This window comes from Dasypus novemcinctus, chromosome 12, assembly GCF_030445035.2.
Source record: "Dasypus novemcinctus isolate mDasNov1 chromosome 12, mDasNov1.1.hap2, whole genome shotgun sequence".
Taxonomy (NCBI): domain Eukaryota; kingdom Metazoa; phylum Chordata; class Mammalia; order Cingulata; family Dasypodidae; genus Dasypus; species Dasypus novemcinctus.
This window is the reverse complement of record NC_080684.1, coordinates 8,348,999-8,371,216: the sequence shown is the minus strand read 5'-3', so window position 1 is coordinate 8,371,216 and position 22,218 is coordinate 8,348,999. Positions and strand designations below refer to the sequence as shown.

The window sequence follows — 22,218 nt, the reverse complement described above, 5'->3', positions numbered from 1 at the left end:
ATTCTCAAACAATCTTTGCCAGAAGGCATGCACAAGCATGTGCAGAGCAGCGTGGTTTATAACAGTAAAAGCTGGAAATGTTACCCATGTCCATGAACATGATCATGGACAGATACATTGTGCAAACAGTGGAATGAAGTAGCAGTGAAAATAATCAGCAGCTATATTCAACAATTGAATGATGCCTACAAAATAACATTGGGAAAAAACTGAAAAATCTCAGAACACTGTTAGTAGGATTCCATTTATATAAATTCAAGAAAAAAAAAGGAAACTAAACTAAGCAGCAAAACTACAAAGAAAAAGAAAAAGCAATTATTCTCACTAAAGTCAGGAAAGTGGCTACTTCTATGGAGAAAAAATTAACGTGCACTCAACCAGAAAGAGATGTAAGGGGGCTCTGGGAATGCCGGCACTAGTCTTTTGCGTGTGTGTGCACAGTGTGAATATTATTGGAGTGTTCGCTTCATAACCATTTTAAACTGTATATGTATATAGTTATGTTTGAATTTGTATATTTGCCTATATGTGAATATATATCGTTGATGTTCTGTACAAAATATTAACAAAGCATGATTATAAGAATACCTGGGCAGAAGTAGGTCTTTCTTGAGGATTTTCTTTCAAACACTTTTTAATTAACTTCTCAACCATAGGCCATGGGGCACAACCATATTCTTTAACTGGATCTAAAACATTCAAAATATATCAGGCTAGATAGAACAGCAGGCAGATCAATTCACGTATTTCTCATCGATGTATATTAGAGGTGCAAATTGCAAAGGGAAAAAGTGATCCACAGAATCCTATATGTATTCTGAATCTATCACAAACTTAAAGCTAATATTGTTAACTTAATCTCCATTAAAAATATCAGAAAAGATTTCTTGATTTTATGTTATGAAAAGAGAAACAAATACCAACTTCATAAAATAGATTTTCATTCCATACCTATATTTCAAATAAACTTTGAAAAGACCTCTATATAATAAATAGGTTTCTATGGATATACTTTTTTAATACTCGAATTAGGCAGGCATTTAGTCTTCATATCCCACAGGTGGTTCATGCACATTTGTTTTTTATAAAAGTATGCCATTCTCCTGGCTGGTGCAGATAAAGACCTGAATACTTTCACTGGAAAACTAAATAAAGGAGATGACCCGGACTGTGTCTAAGGATTATCCAAATAATAACAAATTTCCTTTTCCTGAAACATATAAAGGCCCACCAAAAGGAGATAGTTAAAGCCATATCCCTGGTACCTGGCACATAGTAAGCACTCAAAAATCTTTCTTAAATAGAGGGGAAAGCAGAAACTATAAAAAGCAGCTAAATAAATTTAAAAGATTACTTTTAGTGGGAACTGAAGGAAAAGGATGAGAAAACTCTAGAATTTCTTAAAAACATGAGACAACAGATTGAGATTTGATCTCATTCAACACACATTTACCATCTTATTAACATTTGCTACTAAAATTATTATTATAAGTAATTCAGACTTCTATATAAAATATTTCACCCCAGGCTAAGGGGTACATTATAGGCACTTGTTATGAGAATTAGTAACTGTCAAATATGGAGTCCTAACACAAATTTCCTTTTCTGAGCATTCTTGTAAATATAATACATACCAAATACATCAACATTAATTTGGAATATTGTCAAAAAGCAGTATAAAACTGCTACCTTTTTATTACTGTATTATAGGATTTGGGACCATTTCATGCACTAAAAACTAAATTCTCAGCTATGAAAATATTAAGCATACAACTACAATCACATAACCTGGAAATGAAGCTTCTGGTGTTAAAAAAAAAATCTTTATTTTAGATAAAATAGAACTTACGAGGTAATTTTCCTTGTATTGCCAATTCATCAAACTCATTTGGAAATTTCAATCCCTCTATGATTCGACCTCCAGTTGTCAAAATGTCATAGAGCAGTAAACCAAATGAATAAACATCAGCCTGCTGGTTATAAATAACATTTCCTCTGGCAACCTCAGGTGCGCGAAACCCTGGAAGTAAGCATAATTGTTAATAAATATGCCCATCATCAGGACCCAGGAGGAGGCACACACCCCAAGAGACACACACCTTGGTATATGCACCCACAAAGAAACTGGACCATGCCACGTCTATCACAAGGCATCTTGATTAGTCAAGTGACAGCCCTGTCCCAGAAACAGACCGCAGGTCCATCTTGAAGATGAATGCAGAGTAACTTTCAATAATAAATTATTAACTAACAGTTCTTAATTCAAGAAATGAAGCCTAATTTGGGGGGAGAGGTACCCTATACCTTTTTTTTTTTTCTTATCTGTAACAATAACTATTCCCAGGCAGTGTTTTAAACAGAGGAGGGGATCAGGAAAGAGATTTTTAGAAAACACTCCAAGTCACTTTAACCTGACTAAAACTGCAATATGCATATTATTTCAAGAATCTGTGTCTCTGCTTCTTCTACCCAGTAGGGAAAAAACAAAACATCTAAAATAGATAAAAGTCACACCCCTCAAGTGCTGTTTTATGCATGAAATGCCTTTCAAGGTAAAGAAAACCTTTGTTCCACAATGAAGATAAATAACTTTTAAATTCTTCAGGGAAAAAAGAAGCAATTATACCATTATTCATAATAGTAAAAATATAAACAATCTAAATAATAAAAATCCAATAATAAAAGGAAAATGGTTAAAAATCCATTCAAGCATCTATAAACCATTTTTGAGGATGACATGCTATAACTTAAATGAAAAATAACACCAAAGATATGATTCTGAATATGCAGCCAGTTATCACAGTTATCAAATCTGTGGAAAAAAAACAAGTGGATTCATTTTCTTAGCTTTGATGATGGCATTGTAAAAATGTTGAAGAACATCCTTATTGTAAGAAAATATAAGCTAATGTGTTTAAAGATGAAATAAGATGTTTGGAACTTAATTTCAATGATTCATATCTATATACTAAAGAGAGTGAGAGAGTAAGAAAGAGAGAACAAGTATGGCAGAAAGTTAATAATCAGTGAATCTACGTGAAGGGTACGAGGATATATATTGTACTATTATTTGAACTTTTCTCTAAGCTTAAACATTTTTAAAATAAAAAGTTGGGTGAGTAGGTGTAGTTCAGGGGTTGGGTGCCTGCTTCCCTTGTACAAGGTCCCGGGTTCAATCCTTGCTACCTCCTAAAAATAAATTTTAAAAAGCTCCAACTCTCATCGGGGAGCAGATGTAGCTCAGTGGTTGAGCGCCTGCTTCCCAGGTACATGGTCCTGGGTTCAATATCCCCGGGAACTCCTCAAAAAATCATAATAAAAAAATAAGTAAAAAATTAAAACGTTGGTGGAAATGTGCACAATTAAAGGTAGAAATAAATATATTCAAATATAATGATGATTATTTCCATGTGATGAAATTACAGATAATTTTTATTTTTTTATGCTTCTAAATTTTCTACATTGAGTATATGTTATAGTTGTAGTAGAGGAAAAAAATGAGGAAATATAATAAAGTATGAGTTCATAGCCTCCAAAGAGTAAATGACTGCATTTGGTAAATTGCACTGGTCGGAAAGCCTCAGCAGGGATGAAGTTAGCAGTCCTCCAGCAGGCAGGAATGGAGGTACCATAGCGGGGCCCAGGAATCCCTGCTGTGCCCACTGCTGACATTTCCCTGGTTGGTAACTTTTTAATGCATTTGTTCCCCTCTCTTCTCTCTCCCCCATGCTCATGCATGCAAACATACACACATACACACACACACACCCCTTCACTGTTACAATTATTCCGTATTTGTTTCTATATATGTATCAATACGCACATACATTATAAATTTTGTTGGAACATCTGAAACTCAGTTGCAGACATACTAGTTCTGCCCTACATTAATCATACATTTCCTTAGAATGAGAACATTTTCCTACATAATCACAATTCCATTCATATACCCTACTCTAAGAATTGTGTAAGTAATTAAGACAGGTCTAAAACAGATCCCTAATGAAGTGTACCTGTGGCTTACTCTAAACATACAGCTCCTAATTCATATCACTACAGCATTTTACAAAACATCTTATGGAATATGCCATTTGATGTGCACAAGAACTGCCTGAGTAGGCAGAAGGGGACTTCCATTTTACAAATCACATGATCCTTTCGGGAATGTTATATTTCACCTAAGGCCACACAGAAAATGAACAGTAAAGTCAAGAGTATGTAAAATAATGCGCTACCTACACATTAACTAGTTCTTTAACAGTATTCATGGTCATTTTCTTAGCATTTTAGAGGCGCTTTTGGAGACTGATTTAAATCTTTTTCAATGATTTATCATTTATTCCAAACATTTATTGAGCATCTATCATATGAAGGTACTATTCAAGGATTATTAAAATGTTAAGTAGTTTTCTCTTTATAAAGTCACTGTTCAAATAAAGGATTTGGAATCACAGAATCTTAGAGCAGGAAGAGACTCCACTGGTCAATCCACCAGTCCTCAGAGCTGCACAGAGAGCTGGAATTTTGTTCACAATGAGGCAAGGACATTAAGACAACTGTGAGGGTGTGGAAATGAGTATTCAATATGGAAATGCTTTTAACCTTCTCTTAACCTCTTTTGAAATTAATGCCTTCATTAACATGATCTCCAACCTGGGAGCGTAGTACTTATTTATATATTCAGAAGGTACCTCAATTATAATATATTTCTAAATGCTTCTTTGAATCCATCAAAAGTGTTTCAGGTGTTCTTGACTGAATTAGCAATTTGTCTTTCCTCTAAAGTTATCTATAGGGCAGTACCAATGCTTGGAGGAAAAATCTCCTAAACTGTGAATGATATGACTGTGGTCCATGGGCTGGTAGCAATGACATGACGTTCCCGTGAAGAGAGAAATCAACAAAGCAGGTAAAATAAAATGAGGCATACTATCCAGGATCTATATCTTTAAATATGAAAATGTATAAAAAGATCACTATAATGTTTCTTTGACAAAAGTATAATATCCATTTAAAAACCATGTATTTCAAAAATGATGAGTAACACTTTGAAATCACAAAATTAAAATACTCTGTACTCTACACTGTTTTGAGTGACACAACCATGAAATGGAATAGACTTAGAAATATGTAGGAAGAATATTATAAAGGTGGCCTTTCAAAGCAATAGGGAAAGACAGATTTTAATAAATGACACTGTCTGTCATAAGTTGTTGGTTAAAGAAAGAAGAACGGTAGGTAGCTATATTACTCATTCACCTAATCAATTTTAGATAGACCAAAAGTTTGAATGAAAAATATGTACCTATGAAAGTACTAGAGGATGATTAATAAATAAATTGATTAGGATGGAAATGCCTTCCTAATCGCTTTTAAAGTATAGTGGGTACCAAGGGTGAGGTGGTAGGAGTGGAAAGACTTGGGGAGTGAGCACTGTCCTTAGCAATATAAAATTAATAAGCTACCAGCCCTGCCTTTGACACAGTGCTGATGATGCACGTTAGGAAAACAGAGACCAAGGTAAAATAACAGAAAATTTGTCTACCCAAAATCCTAAAACTCCTCATCAGCAAAATGTCAAAAACAAGCTTGAAAGACAAACCATAAGCTGAAAAATCTGTACTATATGAGATAAAAGCAGTCAATATGAACTAAAATCAGCATTTACAAATCAATAGGAGAATATATAGACAAAATAGTAAAAGACACAAAACCTGAAAGGAAAAATGTAAGGCATATATAAAAGGGTACTTGGCCTTAATTTAAAAAATAAGCAAATTCGTCAAAAAATAAATATTTGAAAAATTAAAACATCGGATCGTCACTTTTATCTATTAATTTTACAAATATTAAAAAGATTAACGGGGGGTTTCCAGCAAGATGGCAGATAAGAAAGACATGGGATTCTCTCCTCTCCCAGAAACATAGCTAGAGGTCAGGCAGGAACAAGCTTGGGGAAAATGTTCTAGAGTTGAGGACACCAGGGTAAGGCTAGTCATCACCCAGAAGAGAAAGGGGTCAAGGGGAAAACCTCAAGCCAAGACGGGGAGTTAAAGCTGCAGCTGCGACATCCTCCCTACCCTACTGACGATTTTGAATTACCAGGTCACAGGGCCAGCTGCTACAGACAAAGGGGTCCACCTCCCCAGGACACAGGAGTGAGAGGGAAGCAGCCCGCGGTGGACTCCACTGCTGACCCACCAGTCTGGTCTGCTGCGTCCCAGGAGCGCTTCTGTGCCGGGTGGGGTCCCGCCATTGTTTGCCTTGGAAGCCAAAATGGGACGAAAGAGATGTGGCTCTCTCACATACCTTCTCTACTAACTGGGACTGGTTGATAAGGATGCAGAGGGAAATTAAAAGTAAATAAGTAAGACAGGCTTTTTCCTGCCTTTACACCCTCCCTCCCTGAGCCCTAGGAAGCGAGTCTGCAAACCATTACTGGGTCCAAGGCCCAGATGTGAGGAACTAACAGGGACAGTCCTAAAGACCTAGAACAGGCTGAACCAAAATTCAAAGAATGGCAGCAGTCTAGAGCCTCTGCCGCTAAATCCCTATGAGAGAGAGAAATTGAGCATCAGCATAAACTGCCATCCTAATCAGATGCCTAGACATCAGCAAAACTTACTGCCATACTAAAATGTGGCCCAAGAAAAGGTATATATCAGTGTCCCAGATAAAACATGGGATTTGATACAGCTAATCAACACTATTCATACAAATTTCCAAAATGGGTTGAAAGATAATATAGCTAAAGAGATAAGGGACATCAAGAAGACACTGAACAAGCCCAAAGAGGAATTTGAAAACCTGAATAGAAAAGTAACAGAGCTCATGGGAATGGAAGACACAATAAGGTAAGATTAAAAAAACCTATCAGAGGCATACAACAGCAGACTCAAAAAAATAGAAGAAAGAATAAGTGGTACAGAAAACAGAAGAGGTGAAATTGAAGAGAGAGAAAAGAATGGAAAAAAAAAATGGGCAGGGGCTCAGGTAGTTGAACGATAACACAAAGTGCAGCAATCTATATGTTATGGGAGTTCCAACAGGAAAAGAGAAGGGAAAAGAGGCAGAAAGAGTATTTGAGGAAATAATGGTGGAGAATTTCCCAACTTTCATGAAAGAAATGAACTTACATGTCCAAGAAGCACAGTGTACCTGATCAGAATAAATGCAAATAGACTCACTCCGAGACACATACTACTCAGTATTTCAAACATCAACGATAAGGATAAAATTCTGAGAACAGCAAGGAAGATGCAAAATGTTACATACTGGGGATACCCTGTAAGACTTAATGTGGATTTCTCAATGGAAACCATGGAGGCAAGAAGACAGTGGTATAATAAAACTAGGATACTGAAAGAGAAAAAAGTGAGAATTCTTGATTCAGCAACATTATCCTTCAAATATGAAGGCAAGTTTAAAATATTCACAAACAAGCAGGAACTAAGAGAGTTTATAAAAAAGAACATGCCTTTGAAGGATATATTAAAGGGAGCCTTACAGTCAGAAAGGCAAAAAGAGGAGAGAGAGGTTTGGAGGAGAGTGTAGAAAGCAAGAATAGTAAATAGGAGAACCAAAAGAGAAAAAACACAGATGAAAATAAGATATGATATATGAAAACCAGAGAATAAAACGGTGGAAGTAATACATTTACAGTAATATCATTGAATGTGAATGGATTAAACTCCCCAAAAGATACAGGCTGACAGAATGGATAAAAAAAACATGAGCCATCCATATGCTGCCTACAAAAGACTCACCTTAGACCCAGGGATATAAACTGGCTGAACGTAAAAGGTTGGAAAAAGGTACTCCACACAAACAGTAACCAAAAAAGAACAGGGCTAGCTATACTACTATCAGACAAAATATACTTTATATACAAAATGTTATAAGAGATACAGAAGACCATAATATATTAAAAGGGATCGGGAAACGGACTTTGGCCCAGTGGTTAGGGCGTCCGTCTACCACATGGGAGGTCCGCGGTTCAAGCCCCGGGCCTCCTTGACCCGTGTGGAGCTGGCCGTGCGCAGTGCTGATGCGCGCAAGGAGTGCCGTGCCACGCAAGGGTGTCCCCCGCGTGGGGGAGCCCCACGCGCAAGGAGTGCGCCTGTGAGGAAAGCCGCCCAGCGTGAAAAGAAAGAGCAGCCTGCCCAGGAATGGCACCGCCCACACTTCCCGTGCCGCTGATGACAACAGAAGCGGACAAAGAAACAAGACGCAGCAAATAGACACCAAGAACAGACAGCCAGGGGAGGGGGGGAAATTAAATAAATAAATAAAAATCTAAAAAAAAAAAAAAAAAAAAAAAAAAAAATATATTAAAAGGGATAATCCACCAGGAAGAAATAGTCATAAATATCTATACACCTAACCAGGGTGCCCCAAAATACATGAGGCAAACTTTGGCAAAAATGGAGAAATAGACATCTCTACAATAACAGTTGGAGACTTCAATATACCACTTACATCATTACCAAGAACTAAACATAAGAGCAACAAGGAAACAAAGAACTTGAACAATATGATAAATGAGCTATACCTAAGAGACATATACAGAATGTTGCATCCCAAATCAGTGTATTATACATTTTTCTCAAGTGTTCATGGGTCTTTCTCCAGGACAGATCACATGTTAGGTCACAATGTAGGTCTCAATAAACATAAAAAGACTGAAATTTTACAGAGCACCTTCTCAGATCATAATGGAATGAAGCTGGAAATCAATAATAGACAGGAAAGGGGAAAGTGTGTCAAAGTATGGAGTCTAAACAACACATTCCTGAACAATCAGGGGGTCAAAGAAGAAATTGTAAGTGAAAGTAGTAAATATATTGAGACAAATGAAAACGAGTACACACTTATAAATACTTATGGGATACAGTGCAGGCAGAGCTGAGAGGGAAATTTGTAAGCCAAAACACCTATATTATTAATCAACAGCTAAAATCAAAGATCTAAGAGGAGAAACAAGAAAAAGAACAGCAAACCATTCCCAAAGCAAGCAGAAGGAAATAAATAACAAAGATTAAAGCAGAAATAAATAAAATTGAGAACAAAAAAAAAAAACAATAGAGAAACTCAACCACAACAAAAGCTTGTTCTTTGAGAAGATCAATAAAACTGACAAACAGCTAGACTAACAAAGAAAAAAAGAAGATGCAAATAAATAAAATCAGAAATGAAAGAAATAAAAAGGATCATAAGAGGATATTATGAGAAATTATGCCAACAAACTAGACAACCTAGGTAAAATGGACAAATTCCTAGAAATGTACAACCTACACTGATGCTACAAGAAATACAAGAACTTAGCAAACCAATCACATTTAAAGAGATTGAATCAGTCATCAAAAATCTCTCCAAAAAGAAGGCTCCAAGACCTGATGATTTCACTGGTGAATTCCACCAAGCATTTCAAGAAGAATTAATATCAACATTGCTTAAACTCTTCCAAAAATTGAAGAGGAGGGAAAGTTACCCAACACATTTTATGAAGCCAGCATCACCATAATACCAAAACCAGATAAAGATACTACAAGAACAGAAAATTACAGACCAATCTCTCTAAAGAACATAGATGCAAAAATTCTATACAAAATACTTGCAAATAGAATCTAACAGCATATAAAAAGACTTACATATCCCAACCAAGTGGGATTTATTCCTAGTATGCAAGAGTTTTCAACATAAGATAATCAATTAATATAATATACCACATTAACAAACTGAAGAGAAAAAAAACACACGATTATTTCAATCAATGCAAAAAAAAAAATTTGATAAAATCCAGCATGATTTCTTGATAAAAACACTTTGAAAACTAGGGAAAGAAGGAAAATTCATCAATGATAAACAGCATACATGAAAAACCCACAGCCAACATCATATTCAGTGGGGAAAGGTTGAAAACGTTCCCTCTAAGATTGGGAACAAGACAAAGATGCCCATTATCACCATTGTTATTCAATATTGTGCTAAAAGGTCTAGCTCTAGCCATTAGACAAGGGGAAAAAGGCATCCAAATGGAAAAAAAGGAAGCAAAACTCTCACTATTCATGGATGACATGATTTATATTTAGAAAATTCTGAAATGTCTATGGCAAAGCTACTTGAGCTACGAAACTAAGCTCAACAAAAAGTAAAAGGATATAAGATAAACACGCAAAAATCAGTAATGTTTCTGTATACTAGTACTGAACAATATGAGGAAGAAATCAGGGGGAAAATTCCATTCACAATAGCAACAAAAAGATCCAAATACCTAGGAAGCAATTTAACCAAAGAAGTACAAGGCCTATATGCAGAATACTACAAAACAGGTCTAAAAGAAATCAAGAACATCTAAGCGAACAGAAAGACATTCCGTGTTCATGGAATGGAAGACTAAATATGGTGAGGATGTCAATCCTACCCAAACTGATCTATAGATTCAATGTAATACCAAGCAAAATTCCAACAGACTACTTTACAGAAATAGAAAAGGCAATTACCAAATTTATTTGGAAGGAAAAGGGCACCCAAAGAGCCAAAAGTATTCCAAAAAAAGAAGAGCAATGTGGGTGGAATTTCACTGCCTGACCTTGAATCATATTACAAAGCTACAGTGGTCAAAAGAGCATGGTCATGGCATAAAGACAGACACATTGGTCAGTGGAACAGAATTGAGAGTCCAGAAATAAACCCTCACCTATACAGGCAAGTGGTTTTTGTCAAACCTACTAAGTCCATGTTAATGGGACAAAACCATACTTCAACAAAGGTGCTGGGAGAACTAGATACCTATAACCAAAAGATGAAAGAGGACCACTATCCCACTCCCTATGCAAAATCAACTCGAAATGGATCAAAGACCTACACATAGAAGCCAAGACCATAAAACTTAGGGAAATAAGACCTTGTAGTAGGTAGGGGTCTCTTAAACCTTACATCCAAAGCATGAGCAACAAAAGAAAAAATAGATAAATGGGACCTCCTCAAAATTAAACATTTTTGCACCTCTAGGGACTTTGTCAAAAGTGTGAAAAGGCAGCGAAATCAATAGAAGAAAATATTTGACAATCACATAGCTGGTGAGGGTTTAATATCTGTGATATATAAAAAGATGCTACAACTCAGCAATAAAGACAAAAAAATTTTTAAAATCAGAAAAAGACTTGAACAGACATATGTCTCTATCATTTGTCTATATCATTTCATACCTATTAGAATGGCCCTATTAAAAAGACAGAGAACTACAAGTGTTGGAGAGGATATGGAGAGATAGGAACACTTATTCACTGTTGGTGGGAGTGTAGAATTGTACAGCCACTGTGAAGAGAACTGTGTGGCAGTTCCTAATGAAGTTCTCAGAAGAACTGAGCCATGACACAAACAGACATCTGCACAATGATGTTCATAGTGGCATTATTCATGATTGCCAAAGATGGACACACCCAGGTGTCCACCAACTGATGAATGGATAAACAAACTGTGGTCTATTCACAAACTGTAGTGCATATACATGATGGAATGTAAAGCAGTGGTAAGAAGAAATGAAGTCGTAAAGTATATGGCAACATGGATGAACCTGGAGGACATTATTTTGAGTGAAGCAAGCCAGACACAAAAGGAGAAATACTGTACGACTGCACTACTCTGAACCAAATATATTGTGTAGTATCATGGCGTTAATAACTTGAATATGGGTCACCAGAAAATAGAATGAGGTTAGAGAATGGAAAGCTGAGGATTTATCTGTGCAGAACTGGTAAAAAAGGATGTGTGTTAATCTTTGAAAATGATTAGAAAAGGTGAAAGCACAACCTAATGTTTGTAACTAGCAGTACTATTTTGAGTATGACCATGATTTAAATGTAAACCACTTTTACTAAAAGGAAAGCTAAAAATCATAAGACTACATATAGTAAAATCACATATGATATATGAATATGGGTAAAAGTGCATATATAAGGGGTGGCACACTTGGCCCAGTGGTTAGGGCGTCCGTCTACCACATGGGAGGTCCGCGGTTCAAACCCAGGGCCTCCTTGACCCGTGTGGAGCTGGCCCATGTGCAGTGCTGATGCACGCAAAGAGTGCCCTGCCACACAGGAGTGTCCCCCGCACAGGGGAGCCCCACGCACAAGGAGTGCACCCATAAGGAGAGCTGCCCAGTGCGAAAGAAAGCGCAGCCTGCCCAGGAATGGTGCCGCACACACGGAGAGCTGACACAACAAGATGACACAACAAGAAGAAACACAGATCCCTGTGCTGCTGACGACAACAGAAGCGGACAAAGACGACGCAGCAAATAGACACAGAGAACAGACAACCGGGAAGACGGGGGGAGAGAAATAAATAAATCTTTAAAAAAAATTTTTTTTTAAATGCATATATAAGACCATTTTTCTTTGAAACTGAAATAGTATGTTAATACTACAAGATGTTAATATCAGACCAAAAAAACAACTATTATGCTAAGTGAAGGAAACCAAACACAAAGCACTACATGTGCATGATTCCTTTTATATAAAATGTAAATATAAATCAATTTATAAAGAAGAAATTAAATTAGTGGTCACATAAGGCTGGGGAAGAATAGAGGGATTGAGTGGGATTTTTCTTTTTGGAGTAACAACATTGTTATAAAATTTTGTGGTGATAAATATAGAACATGGTGGTTATAATAAAAGTTACTGTTTATATACTTTGGATATATTGTATAGTATGTGAATATATCTCAATAAAACTGCTTTAAAAAATAAATAAATGTGCAAGAATAGCCAGAAACAGCAGCCATATACAGTAGGGATTGATAGGCGATGAATTTTTGTTTGTTTATCTGGTTTTTGCTTATTATTATTGAAATAATAAAAATGCTCTAATAATGACTGAAGTGAAGAATGCACAGCTATGTGATTATACCAGATCCCACTGACTGTACGCTTTGGATGGATTGTATGCTTTATTAATATGTATCGATAAAATTGGTTTAGGAAAAAAAAAGACTAAGAACCCCAGATTGGAGAATGGGTGTTTTAATTCAAGTACTGAGTGACAGGCAGAATATGAAAAGGACAATGGCCAAACCACATATAAAAACAGAACTTTGATCCACTATCTGCAGCAACCTCTCCAGAAAGCTAAACCATAATCCCTGTAAAAATCAAATCAAAATAGCCAGGACTCGGGGAGTGGCTGTGGCTCCATCAGCTGGGCTCCCGTCTCCCACATGGGAGGCCTGGGTTTGCGCCCGGGGCCTCCTCGTGAAGGCAGCCTCGCCCGCACGCCGCAGAGAGCCGACTCAGCAAGGTGATGCAACAAAAAGGGAGGCAAAGCAAAAACGCAGAAGAGCGCGCAGTGCATGGACACAGAGAACAGACAGCAAGCAAGCCATGGGAGGGGGAGGATAAATAAAAGTAAATACAGACATACACAGAAGAACACACAGGCAATGGACACAAGAGAGCAGACAGCAAGCAAGCTGCAAGGCAGGGGGGAGGGGGGTGGTTAAAAAAAAAATAGCCAGGACTTGAACTGTAACTGCCAGCTTTTCTAAATTTTGTCCCCATTTCCATCTTAGGGCCGATCAAAGAAGGCTAAATACGATCCCCTAACCAATGCCATGCTCCTCGGGACCCGTCTCCAGCTTCCCCAGGCCAGCAGCCTCCAATCAGGTGGGCCTGGAGTCTTCTCTTTTGTCTGCTATAAAACTTTCCCACTCCTCTGTCTACTTTTCAGTCTCCACCAAATACAAGAGCTATGGCTGACTCCTTGCTACAGCAAGCTCTGAATAAACAGCCTTTCCTTGTTCTAATTGTGTGTTCTCCATTTACTTCCCTAGAAGAGTGTGAAATGATACAACCTTTCTAGAGGGCAACTAGATAGTGTTTCAAAATTCAAAATGTGTACACCAGCAATACCATTTCTAGGAATTTAATGTCTAATAAATAGTTTTATAAATAAAAATTCAAAATTTACTAGTTTGTTAAGCTCTATCAATAACTTTTAAAAGCTTAGGAAAAATGTATACACATCAAAATCAAGTTGATTAGATAAATCACAGTACATACTATCAGTGAAATATTATGCCATTATTAAAAACTATATGACAAATTTTCTATGAAATATTGTCAAGTAGAAAAAAGATATAAAATTTAAAAACAGAATTTATTGTATGATATTTAAGTTTTAAAAAACCTTAAGCACATCTGAGGACAGATATAGATGTATCTCCGTATCAATAGGATGTTAAGATTTCTTTCCTCTAGGGCAAAGGAAAACATCCACTGGCCTGCTCAACAGGATTTGCAGCTTTCACCTTACGGTCTTAGGTTTTGCAAATCAAACTTACCTTAAAATGAGTTGACTCTTCATGGAGTCCTGCACATTAAAACCCAAAATGGGTAATGGGGTAAAGGATGGCATAGAGATTTAAGGGTGTGAAGAGTTAAGCTACCAACATAAAATTTAACCACGAGTCTAAACACGAGAAGATCGTCCAAGATACTCCCTGTGTGCCCTTATTAATGTGGGCTTCCCTAGGACAGCAATGGAAAATTCTCCCAGAGCCCATGCCTTCTATTTAACTATATTTGTCAGCAAGGCAGTAGAAGCTATTCAACAGGTTCACCACTAAATTTAATTTGAGACAAAAATTAGCACTTTCAATATTGCCCATCATTGGGAAAGGCTAGAAATCAGGTGTGTTTCCTGCAAATTTAGAGAGACAATGTCGTCACATGAGTACTTGACTGTGAGTGACCTATGGCTGGTACTCGTGAACCACGCTGCCACACTAGAGGTAGACCCTGTTCAGCATCAATGACCCTGGAACATTAAAAAGATGAAGTGCTAACTGAAACCTAAATGTACACTGGCATGTTGGGCTGTTCAAACAAGTCACTTAAACACTGTGTCACATCTGATTGCAGCCAAGATGGTGTAACAGGAATGAGAATTACCAACCTGCAAGAACCAATTAAATAACCAGACACAATGCGTGAAACCATAGTTTGCAGACTGGACATGAGAAGCACAGGACAGTGACCCTGAGAGAGAGGAAACAAAGGAGGAGAGCCATGGGTACCCTGCAGAGAGCTCCCCGTTCACAGCACAGGAAAGAGGAAGCTAAAAGGAACACAGGGGCTCCCTGGGGATCCAGGGTGGCAAAGGCAGCTAGGAATATGCCCAGCATCATGCTAAGCACTTTAAATGGATTCCTCATTTATTTTAATTAACAGTCCTCTAGGCTAGGTATTATTATTAGGTACTCTTTCCTTTCCCCCTAAGATGGTTCCCTGGTCTGTCTGCTTGCTGTCTCTGCTCACTGTCCACTCGCTGTCCACTCACCTTCTTTAGGAGGCCCTGGGAACCGAACCCAGGACCTCCCATGTAGGAGGCAGGTGCCCAACCATGTGAGCCACACCTGCTCCTTGCTCATTGTGTCTGCTCATCTGTCTGCTCATTGCATCTGCTAGTCTTCTTTAGGAGGCACCAGGAACCGAACCCTAGACTCTCATGTGGGTGGTGGGCACCCAATGGCTTGAGCCACAACCACACCTATTAGGTTCTATTTTATGGTCAAGGAAAGAAGTGAAGTAGCTTCTTCAGCTTCATTCACCTAGTTATGGGAGAGCAAGGATTCAAACCTACACAGGCTGATTCCAGAGTCCATGTTCATTAGATTCGAGACAGCTAACCATTCACTAAGTCATATTTAACTATCTGGTCCTTCAGAGGCTGGAATGTGCCTGAGAAAAATTATACTAATTTGATTGACATTCCTTTTTATTTAAACACAATTCTAAACTTTATTCACATTTATTCAGTCTCATAACTTTTGTCTATATCACAGGTTCATATTCTTAAAAGTCTAGAGTAAATGCTAATTGTCTTGTTAAAAGTTATTCTACAAATAACATTTTTCCCTATGGGACAGTTCCAAACTTGAACTGCCCACCCACCCTATAATCCACATATAGGCAATTACACCCTTCCACATGAGGCAGAGATAGGCACCTTTTGCTAATAAATAAGAATATTCTACAATGGATTCCCATAACTTAAAGATTAAGCCATTTGGTGTTATTTAAAAAGCCCTTCAGAAGCCTGAAGAATGGCTCTCACACTGGACTATCAGAATCATTTTAGGTACTTCAAAAAACTCCAGACGCTTTTGAGCCTCTTCCTAAATCAGTGAATCTCAGCCCTGGATGTGCACTGGAATCGCCCTGGGAGCTTCTAAAACATGACCAACGCCTGGGTCCCCAACCCTGACTAGCAAGATCGGAATTCTTGAGGGTAGAGTTCTGCGATCCATATATTTGAAAATTGTCTGAGAGATTCTAAGATAGGGGCAGGATTGAGACTCCCTGCTTGACACCCACTTAAAGAGAATTGTGAAGGATGCAGCTCCTGTGGCTACATTTAAAAACAGAACAAAAACAAAGCAAAACTCCTCTACAAATGATCTAATATGTACCCGAAATTGAAAAACACCTAATATTTCCCCATTTGTTACTCAAACCATCCTGAACTCCTTGCAGTTATCTGAATACGAGTTGTTTACTACCTTAGTGCCTTTTGTAGGGAAGTCCTCTCCACACACACACACACGCACACAATTTTTTTTGTTCAAACCTCCAGCCCATCCTGTAAGATGTAATTCCAAAAACACCTCCTCTATGAAGGAAATCCTGATGACTTATAGCTCAGTTAATCACTTGCTCCTTTGTGCTCCCACTGTGCCTTCTACACAGATCTCCTATTGAAACCGACATAAAACTTTACAATTATTTGTTTATAGCCCTGTCTCTCCTGTTAGAATGTTTGCTTCTGGAGAGCAAGATTTACATTTACTCATGCATATTATCCAAATTTACCGTCAAAGCAATTGTTAACATGCTTTGATCACTTGCCATATGCCAAGCCCTGTTCTATGCTATTCACATGGATTATTTCATTTTACTTTTATAATAATCCTGTGGGGTAGGCATTATTTTTCTCATCACAGCTCACAGAAATGAAAGCTAAGACCCAGAAAGTCAATCTTGAAGAACATCACACATCTATTAAGTGACAGATCAGTTTGGTACATGGTGAATGTTCAATAAATTATTGTCAAATGCATGAGTAAATGAATAAAGAATAAATATAATTTTCCATTTGGAAATTATCATAACAATTATTATGTTAAAATAATGGGAAATATGGTTCATCTTATAAGAATAATTTTTGGAAATTATTTTTCCCATAAGCCTGCATTTTAACAAATGCAATGAGTAAATAAGAAAAGATCCATAGATAAAAGAAAATGAGGAATTTCTGAATTGGGTTTGATTATCCATCACGTAGTGAACAAAAACATATCTATTCTTTCCTACTGTCACAGGAGTACAAGTTGAGCACGTTTCACCATCTATATCACGTGTCGGTGCATAACCAGAGAGTAACATCTTATTTACTCTAGGACCTCTGTATTTATATGGATGGTGACAGTTAAAGCCATCGGCCAGCATCCATCTCATTCGACAGTGCCGCTGTCACAGGACCCAGAATTAACTATCACTCCAAACAGGATCTAATATAAACATATCCATTCTGCAGAGTGACAGTTCAAACTGTCCAAGCTATTTAAAGGTGAAACTACCTACCATATATTTACTTTTCAAAATGCTGCCAGACGCTGCTCTGTGATCACTGTCAATAACTGAATTGTTCTGCCTTTGAGGCCCCAGCTGTGATGGGGCCAGGCCAGGGACTCTGATACAAGGCTGTTTGGGTTTGAATCTCGTACTACCTTACAGACCACCTTTTTATTTTTTTTTATTTTATTTTATTTTTTTTTTATTTTTATTTTTTGCTCCTAATAGTGTTATTTATTTATTTATTTTTTATTGACTTTGTAATAATATTACATTAAAAATATATATGTGAGGTCCCATTCAACCCCACCCCCCCACCCCCCCTCTCCCCCCCCAACAACACTCGTTCCCATCATCATGACACATCCATTGGATTTGGTAAGTACATCTTTGGGCACCTCTGCACCTCATATACAATGAAGACCACCTTTTTAAACTTCTCTACACTCAAGTTTCCGTATCTGTAGACTGGGTATAGAATGAGGATCTATTTCAGAATGCCATAAGGATTAACTGAGATAATCAGCCAGCAGAGGAGGAAGCACATGGCAGGCACACTGCTCATGCCCTAGAAAGGTGAGCTCCTGTTGCTCTTTTCTCTGGGACAACAACAAACCCTCACACGTGCAAACACAGGGTGAGAGCATCACAATCAGGGTTAGCAGAAAATGCGCAAAAGGTTAACAACTACTTGGTCCTTTATTTCTCCAGAAGTCTCCATGTTCAAAGATGTAACTATAACAGGAAAATTCATGAAAAGGAAAAATCAGGGAGATGACAGAATTCATCTAGAGTGAACTACTTTTCTTCCCTAGCATAACTGCCCTGGAACAGGAAACATTTGAGAATGGTGTTAACAGTGGTGATAGTTATTATTATTTAAAGTTGATGCCAAATTTGCAATAATAATAAAGGAAAGGTCTGGGATAGAGCAAGGAGAATTTAGTTTACTATGTATTAAGTAGGTTGGAGAGCATAGGGATAGAATGGAACAGAAGGGGCTCTGGGTTTTTCTGTCATGATCTCTAAGCAAATTTATGTTGCCCCCATATCAAATAAGTTTATATCTCCTCAGCAAAATAGGCATATTCACGGAGTGTGATACATCAAGATCATAATCCCCAAATCATTTCAGTTCAAGTTTTGCCATCAATTCTGTTAAAAGTGGCCTAGTGTTGTAGGGTGCCTACGAGTTACCTACTGAGAGCCTCCCAGTTGCTCAAATGTGGCCTGTGAGCCAAACTCAGCATATAAATGCACTACCTTTCCCCCAGCATGGGACATGACTCCAGGGGATGAAGCTCCCTGGCACCAAGGGATTACTACCAAGCAACATCTAGCAAAGCAACTGGAAAAGGACCTTGAATAAAAGGGGGAAAGGTAAAGACAAATCAGATTATATGGTTAAGAGACATCAAAATGAGTTGGGAGGTCTTCCCAGAGGTAACACTTATGCATGTCTCAGCAGGATCTCATAGAATGCCAAAATGGTTACTACCCCAAACAGTGGGGTTCCTGAGGGCTCTGGAGTCACCCAAGTCCTATGGTCATGGCAGATAGCTCTGGAAGTTGGTGCCTCACCAGTGGGTCCTACTTTGGAATTTGTGCTACCTAGTGTGACAGAGTTGGACTCAGATATGATTTCTCTACACATGCTTCTTCTGTTCCCTTTATTTGAACCTATAGTTGGTGCTGGAGTTGGTAGGTATATGTCCAAGATACCTGAATCTTGGGCTATCCATGTGCCGGCTGGGCCACGAGCCTCAGCAGAGTTGCAAAACCTACTCTCCAGTTGACTGGACTCACCCAGGACAACTAACAAGAAGGTGAAGATGGACAACCACCACACTGAGGAACTGCAAGTCTATAACTGCAAGCAGGAGAATCCCATCCATCAGCTGTATGGGATTGAATCCCCCTCTCAATTAGAGGTGGAGTGGGCATCGCCATCCCAGGATCCTCAGGATTAGGGAATAAAGTATGGACTAGAGTGGATTTACTGGTATTCTACCATAGACTTATTGTGATCCTAAGCAATGGAAGAAACGATATCATTGATGTGGAGACAGTGGCCACTGGAGGTGATGAATTCAAGGAGAGGGACAAAGAGGTGTAATACAGGGGCATTTTTAGGAATTGGAATTGTCCTGAGTGACAATGCAATGATCGCTATGGGTTATTATATATATGGCTATACCTACAGAATTGAGTGACAGAGAGTGTAAACTACAATCCATGCCTAGTGGCAATGTTCCAAAATGTGCTCATCAATTGCAGTGAATGCACCGTACTGATGAAAGAAGTTGTTAATGTGGGGAAAAGTAGGAGTTAGTGGGAGTGGGGCATACGGGAATCCCTTATATTTTTTAATGTAACATTTTATGTAATCCAAGTATCTTTTAAAAATAATAATAAACTTAGTATCAGGAGTTTAAAAAAAATTCTGTTAAAAAAAAAACTTTAGTTTGTCAGAGGTCTCTAGCTCTCAGAGTTAAGGGTCTGCACACCCAGATGCGGTTTGCCTCATGTTTAGGTATCAATATCACGTACATTAAAACTGCTACGTTACATTTTACCACCTCTTATTAAAACATTTAAATGTTTTAATAATCTAATTTTTAAAAGATAAAAACTTGATATCGAACGTTCTGTTCTTTTATTTTGGTTTCGTGTCATCCCTGGAAAATCACCCCAGCTGCCTGTCGCCTCAGGTCGCCTCAGAGGGCTCTATCCCCACCTGGTGTGCCCTCGCACGTTTTGATGCCCATCCTGCAGCAGTACTGAGCGATCCCGTAGTCAGCGATCTTTGCGATGATAGCAGCATTGGGATACGGGGTGAAAAGCAGCACGTTGTGAGGCTTCAGGTCACGGTATATAATCATGGCTGAGTGGAGATACCTGCCAGAAAACACAGAGGCAATCTCATGACATTTCTGTCATAATGTCCTTGAACATGTATGTCCATTATCCAAAGGATGAAAAACTTCTTGTTTGACCTCCAAAATAAATTAAGAGATAGTGTAGAAGGGAATCAAAACATGCAAGTCTATTACACGCAAAGTTACGTTTTCAAAAGAAACTCTTCAACCCTGAGAAGCGATTTAAACTTTAAGATACAGCCACGTCAGACAAAGCCTCAATGTTCAGAGACATTTCTTTCATATACCTTAATATTTTGAAAATGCCCTGAACTTCCTCAGTAATCACGAATATTATAATTATTTTAAAATATAAGCATGTTAAATAAAAAGTGACAGGATTTAGTCAATGTTTTTTATTTCCTTAAAACCATACCGCAGTTTATTTCAACAGTTTAAAATCTCTCTTCCATTTTCCTTGGTATTTAATTTTTCTGGCTAACATGTTTCCTAACTTTTTGAAGAATATTTTCAACTTTTTAAAGAATAACAAACCAAAACATAAGACTTTTTAAATAGTTATCAAGCTTTTACTCGATTTGAAAATATGATTGACTAAGCCCACTTCTGTAATAAACTAAGGTTAACAGAGAACGTTTGGAACTGAGAAGTGGAATAAATAGAACACTGTCTTGAGAAGGATGACTGTTGGGTGTTGCCCTAGAGACGGGTCCATGCAACCAAAAGCAACTAGACTTGGATACAACAGGCAAAAAAGAAAGACTAGCTAACATAAAAAACAATGTAAAGTTTTAATCTCCACCAGGTCATGCCCATTCTTCTGTTATGGCCTGAGAGCTACTACTGGGCCGCAGAAAAGTGACTCTATTACCGCCTTTCCTTACCAATCTACCAACTTCTGATTTTCCCCAGCTCTAAGTGTCTTCTCTGCCCCACAGTGTCAAATTTACTAAGCCCTCCATGTGACCTTGCAGGTTTACTATGACCGACCTTGAAAGAACACCACAGAACTTAATGGAGAGGAAGTTAAACCTCCGTTTGTTTGTGGATTTGGTTTAGGCTCATGTTAATTTCAATAAATATTTACTCCATTACTTAGTACCAATCATGCTGATAGAGATTAGCAGCAGTAGCTGAACTTCCCACTGCCCGACAGCCTAGCAGGTACATGGCAACCGTTTCTGCAATAGAAGAGCGTCTCTCTTCCAGGCTATAGTTAGGATATTTGGCTTGAGGCCCATTCATTTTAGGATACCAATTTCTGGCTGAAAAATAAGATAAATGGACTAATGAAGTTGACCTTAACAAGAAGTGAAAGAAAAATTTACTAAGGGCTTACTGAAAGGCCATTAGCTACTCTCGCCTCGCTGAAGAGAAAAGCTGGGAGATTAAGAAGAAAAACTTAAAAGCCAAATCCTACATCACTGAACCGCAACCCAATCTTTCATAATGTAGGTAACTTTCAGTGTGTCTCAGAACACAGACTCAGAATACTTTTCAAAGGTTAAAAATAGTTAAACAATTTGAAATGTCAGTGGTAGGCAGAGATTATCTGACTACATTAAAATGTTCAATTATAGAATTTCATCTTAAAAGTCCAGTTTTAATAGCTTTTAATAGAAGAGAAATATAACTTCTTAAATAGTAATAAGTGCATATCTTGCCTGACTGAAAATAATTTGACCATAATTTATGCATTATGT

The 22,218-nt window shown here is 37.8% G+C and overlaps 1 protein-coding gene across 1 annotated transcript in view; it reads right to left on the bottom strand.

Annotated features, from left to right (window-relative positions):
• LRRK2 (leucine rich repeat kinase 2) overlaps positions 1-22,218 on the bottom strand; it is a 174,027-nt gene that overhangs the window by 19,751 nt on the left and 132,058 nt on the right. Inside the window, exons 41-43 of the mRNA XM_071218762.1 lie at positions 20,374-20,534; positions 1,850-2,020; positions 589-689 (exon numbers count right to left, since the gene is read on the bottom strand). Of these exons, the coding sequence (XP_071074863.1) occupies positions 589-689; positions 1,850-2,020; positions 20,374-20,534 (433 nt within the window). The remainder of the gene's footprint in view (positions 1-588; positions 690-1,849; positions 2,021-20,373; positions 20,535-22,218) is intronic.